We start from the raw sequence: 5,409 nt of genomic DNA on the forward strand, positions 1-5,409 counted from the left end.
CCCAGAGTTCAGGCCCCACAACTGGACCCCCCCCAAAAAAATGTTAAGGTCTTTAATCCATTTTGAGTTGATGTTGGTGCATGGTGACAGGCTGGGTCCACTGTTAGTTTTCTGCATGTGGCCGCCCAGGTTTCCCAGCACCAGTAGTTGCAGAGGCTGTGCTTCTTCCGCTGTATGTGGTTAGTCGGACTCCTTTCTCAAAGCTCTTGGACTCCTTTCTAGCTAAATTTCAGTGCTGCTGTTTCCAGTTTTTACTCACAGTCCACTCTTTTTGTCCTCCCGTCCTCCCTACCCCCAGTGTGTCAGTACGTCCCCAAGGCGGGGGCCCTCCTCCCAGTGGGTCAGTACCCCTCAAGGCAGGAGTGCACTGGGGCACTCGTGCTTGGCCCCTGGTTCACAGCGGATAGCACATAGGAACCATCAGCTTTCCCGGGCTGGGAACTCCTCCGGGGAACTGGTTTGTCCTTGGGTGCCTCCCTGGCTGACAGGCCTGTGCCAGCCCTGATGAGCACCTTTCTCCACAGACTCCTAGGGAATTTGAGCTGCTCCAAGGCTGAGATGTCAGGATTGTGGTTCAAAGCCAGCCTGGGCAGACAAATCCAAGACTTTTATCTTCAATTACCTACCAGAATGTGGCTCAAACCAGCGGGGCGTTGGGCTGAGCAAGTCCCCAAGTTCAAGCCCCACAACACAACTAAAGGGAACAAAAGAAGTATAACTAATTCCCTGCACTGACTCTCTTAGACTTGATTATATTTACTACACACATGGCAGATTCTAATATATATAGTAATATGCATGTTACTGTATCTCACATCATATCGTGTAGCATATAATGTGTTTGCTATAGTATGTTACGTATACTATTTCTAGTAGATAGAGAATATATTATATATAGTGTGACATCCATAGTATAGTACAATATATCATGGCTCGATATACTGAAGCATATATGCACTATATACGGCTCATAGTGGATGCATATGGTGTGTATATATCACATTCTGTGTATTATATATGGTATAAGTAACATACTGCTATTATAGATACATTCCACATCCAGCGTCCTGCTGGTCAGTTGGAGACAGGAGTCGCTGGGTCTTGTCTGGCTAGCCGAGACATGAAAGGCATGATGTCTGTAATCCTAACTGCTCAGAGGACTGAGATCTGAGGATCATGGTTCAAAGCCAGCCCAGGCAGATAAGTATTATCCCCAATTAACCATACAAAGTCAGAAGTGGAGCTGTGGCTCAAGTGGTAGAACACCAATCTTGAGCAAAATAAGCGAAGGGAAAACACCCAGCCACTGAGTTCAAGCCTAAGACTGACAAAAAATAAAAATAAATAAATAAAATCTTACAACACAGTGATCCACAAGTGCTTTATTTGAAGACAGTCTCTTCCATAGCAATAGGAGAGCTCTTACGGTGCTTCATCTAAGTCAGGACTGTATGCCATACCTTTAAACAAGGAAGTACCAGTCCAAACAAAACAGAACTCTACCCTACACATCATTTTTCCTAAGACTACTACAAAGGAAAATATTGTAAGGCCCATTCTAAAGTTAATTTTTGAATGACACTAATACCCCTGATCCCATTTGACTGTACCAGCTGAGCCCATGAAGGCGATTTCTGTACCCTCTGCTCTTCAGCCATCTTGAATGGGCGTCTCGTGGCTCACTCCTGAAATCCTAGCTACTCAGGTGGCTGAGATCTGAGGATCACAGTTCAGGGCCAGGCAAACAAATCCATGAGACTCTGACCTCCAATTAACCCGCAAAATCCAGAAGTAGAGCTGTGGCTTTAAGTGAAAAATACAAGTGACAGTGTCCAGGCATTGAGTTCAAGCCCCAATACTGACAACAGATGCGTGTGTACACACACACACACACATACACAGAAACACAAATTCTCTTTGGTTTCATATTTAACCTTTTGCCTTGTTTCTAACATCCATAACTTTCTCAGTACTTCAATATTAAGACAATCTACACTGTAGGAAAAAAAAATCACCTTTCTGGCATTAACCAGAAAAACTCTTTTTAAAAAAGGGAGAAAGCCAGAAGTGGAGGCATGGCTCAAGTAGTAGAGTAACAGCTTTGAACAGAAAAGCCAACCAATAGCATAAGGTCCCCAGTTCTAGACCCAGTGCCACCATTAAAAAAATGGTAGGCCAGGCACTGGTGGCTCATGCCTGTAATCCTAGCTACTCAGGAGGCTGAGATCTGAGGGTTGTGGTTCAAACCCAGCCTGGGCAGGAAAGTCCGTGAAACTCTTATCTCCAATAAACGACCAGAAAACCGGAAGTGGCGCTGTGGCTCAAGTGGTAGAGTGCTCGCCTTGAGATGAAGAGCTGAGGGACAGCACTCAGGCCCAGAGTTCAAGCCCCACAACCGCCAAGAAAAAAAATTGTAGCTGCAGGCTGGTGGCTCACACTTGTAATCCTAGCTATTCAGGAGGCTGAGATCTGAGGGTTGTGGTTCAAACCCAGCCTGAGCAGGAAGGTCCCTGAGACTCTTACTTCAACAATGAACCACAGAATACCAGAAACAGCTCTGTGGCTCAAGTGGTAGAGCACTTGCCTTGAGCTGAAGAGCTCAGGGACAGTACCCAAGGGCCAGAGTTCAAGTCCCATGACAGACAAAAAATAAATTCCTTAAGTATGACTATGACAGTTTTTTCTTTTGGTTTAAGTTTTGTTTTTTTGGTGTGGTTTTTTTTTTTTTTTGAGGGGCGGGGGAGAGGACACCAGTCCTGGGGCTTGAATTCAGGGCCTGGGCATGTCCCTGAGCTTTTGTCTAAGGCTAGCCCTCTACCACTTGAGCCACAGCATCACTTCCAGCTTTTTTTGAGTTGTTTATTGAAGGTAAGTATATTGGCAGACTGTCCTGCGCAGGCTGGCTTCTAACTTCAGTCTTCAGATCTCAGCCTCCTGTGTAGCTAGGATTACAGGTGTGAGCCACCGGCGCCCGGCTTGGGGTGTTTCTTAGTGCCGGGGCTTACACCTCAGACATCATGCATGGTAACTGTGCTCATGGGCACGAATGCTAAGATTAAATTAGAAAGCATGATGATTTCAACATGGGAAAGTTGTTCAAAACAAAACAATAACTAAGTCAAATGCATTCAATGAAAGTAAATCTCTTAATGCTAGGTGCTCTCTTAATGCTAGGTGCTGGTGGTTCATGCCTGTAATCCTAGCTCCTTAGGAGGCTGAGATCTGAAGAACAAAGTTCACAGCTAAGTGGAGGCTGCAAAGTCCGTGAGACTCTTATCGCCAATTAACCACCAAAAAGCCAGAGGTGGAGCTGTTGGTCATGAAGTAGAGTACCAGCCTGAGTGAAAAGCTAAGTAAGACCACCAGGTCCTGAGTTCAAGTCCCAATATTGACATATACAAAAAAAAATAACCCTTAAAGGCAATTGTTTTTTCTTATTTAGCATTTCCTTGTTTCTCTGTGTAAGACTGATCTTTAAAATACATGTTTATGTTCATTCTTTAAAACAACACACATACTCTCTTTTCAACAATCCTCTCAGCAACTTATATGAACTGCACAGATCTGTAGTATGTCAAATCTGAAATAAGAGGTTTTACTCAGTCTCTATTCTTCCTAAATTGCAAAAAGCAAACAAACAAAAAAGCACACTAATGATAGCTTTGTGTAAGTCTGAGTAGGGTGAAATGCTTGTGTGTATTCATGAAGAAATCCCATTTGTGTAGCTTTCTTGAAAATGAAATATGTAAATAAAGCATTTGAACACGGAAAGATATCATAAACACACAGGAAGTGTGCGTATGATGCTGGAGGACCATAATGTTGATACTAATGTTCATCCATTAAACTGACTGTTGTCAATTCAAAGAAAGGAAATCTCCCACTTAAAACACTAGAGTTTAAGTAACATAAATGAAGCAAGTTCAAAGTCATCTTTGCTGTTCACTCATCAACTCTGGTTCTTCTCATGTCTTTAATTTTAGTCACTGGACTAAGAAAAAGCATTATGGGATGGTAAAAATATGTATTTATCTGGAGGACTTGTAGCTCAATCCTAACTACATAGGAAACTGGGATCTGAGGACTGGAGGTTGAAGCCAGCCATGGCAGAAGAGTCCATAAGACTCTTATCTCCAATTAACTAGCAAAAAGTCAGAAGTGGTGGTGGTGTTCAAATGGTAGAACACCAGCCTTGAGCAAAAAAGGTAACGGCAGCACCCAGGCCCTGAGTTTGTCTCAGTTTGGGCACCAAAAAAACCCAACAAACAAAAAGAAAAATCAATAACGTAAGCAATAAAGACGGTCTTTTCTTTGCCACATGTATTCAATTTGAAGCCTATTTATGCTGTTAATGCAAACTATGGGATGTATTTCAGTGTATTTTTCCCTAGTAGAAAGAACATACCACTAATTTTGCTTTTTCTTTCCTTCCTATTTCTTTCCTTTTTTTCCTTTCATTTGTTCTTTCCTTTTTCTTTTTCTTTCTTCCTTCCCTTCTCTTTCCCTCCTTCCCTCCCTCTCTTCCTTCCTTCCTTCCTTCCCTTCCTCTCTTTCTTCCTTCCTTCCTTCCTCTTTCTCCTTTCCTTCCTCCTGTCCTCCTGAAGCAGGCCTCTTGGCATCATCCATCCATCCATGCGTGTGTGCATCACGTCCGGGCCGCGCTAGGCAGGTAGAGCGAGGAGAGGAGCAGGTTGTGTCCGAAGGCAGGGAAGCGGCGGAAGGCCTCCCAGCTGTGGGAGAAGACATTGTACTTGAGGAAGACGCGGTGCTCCAGGCTGGTGGACAGAGTCACGTCCCTGCTCATGATGTAGATGCCGTCATTATGCAGCGCACAGGTCAGGTTCAGGCCCGACTTGGATGTGTTCTCCTTGAGGTGGAGCCACTGCCGGGTAGCCGTGTTGTAGGCCTGCACCGTCAGCATGTCCTGGCTCTGGCCACTCCTCCGGCCAGGCCCGAACTCATGGAGGCAGCCCCCCACCATATAAATGGTCTCCTCCACAGACACCATCTGCTGCTTGCGAACATGGACACCGCAGGTCTCGAAGAGTGTCCACATGTCAGATGCCGGGCAGTACTGCAGGACATGCATGTTGCGGTCTGGAAGACAGAAAAAGCCCAGCATGGCCCCGCTGCCACCGGGGCACCGCCCTCTGTACAAATTCCCTCTACTTTGTGCCCAACTTGATCACAAAGAAGCAAAAGGCATTCAGGAGAGGTTGGCTGGCCAAGCTGGTGGTTTATGCCTGTAATCCCAGACACACAGGAGGCTGAGATAGGAGGATCATGCTTCAGAGCCAGCCTAGTTAAAAAAGTCTTATGTACGACAAGATGCAAACATAAAGGGGATCCAAATAGGGAAAGAAGAAGTAAAATTCTCCCTCTTTGCAGATGACATGATCTTGTATTTAA

General features: G+C 44.9%; 1 protein-coding gene across 1 annotated transcript in view; it reads right to left on the reverse strand.

Annotated features, from left to right (window-relative positions):
* Positions 1-1,658, reverse strand: part of Klhl42 (kelch-like family member 42) — a 36,148-nt gene extending 34,490 nt beyond the window's left edge. The window contains exon 1 of the mRNA XM_013033417.1: positions 1,611-1,658. Within this exon, the coding sequence (XP_012888871.1) occupies positions 1,611-1,658 (48 nt within the window). The remainder of the gene's footprint in view (positions 1-1,610) is intronic.
* Between the last annotated feature and the right edge of the window lie 3,751 nt (positions 1,659-5,409).

Source organism: Dipodomys ordii, unplaced genomic scaffold (assembly GCF_000151885.1).
Source record: "Dipodomys ordii isolate 6190 unplaced genomic scaffold, Dord_2.0 Scaffold167, whole genome shotgun sequence".
Classification (NCBI taxonomy): domain Eukaryota; kingdom Metazoa; phylum Chordata; class Mammalia; order Rodentia; family Heteromyidae; genus Dipodomys; species Dipodomys ordii.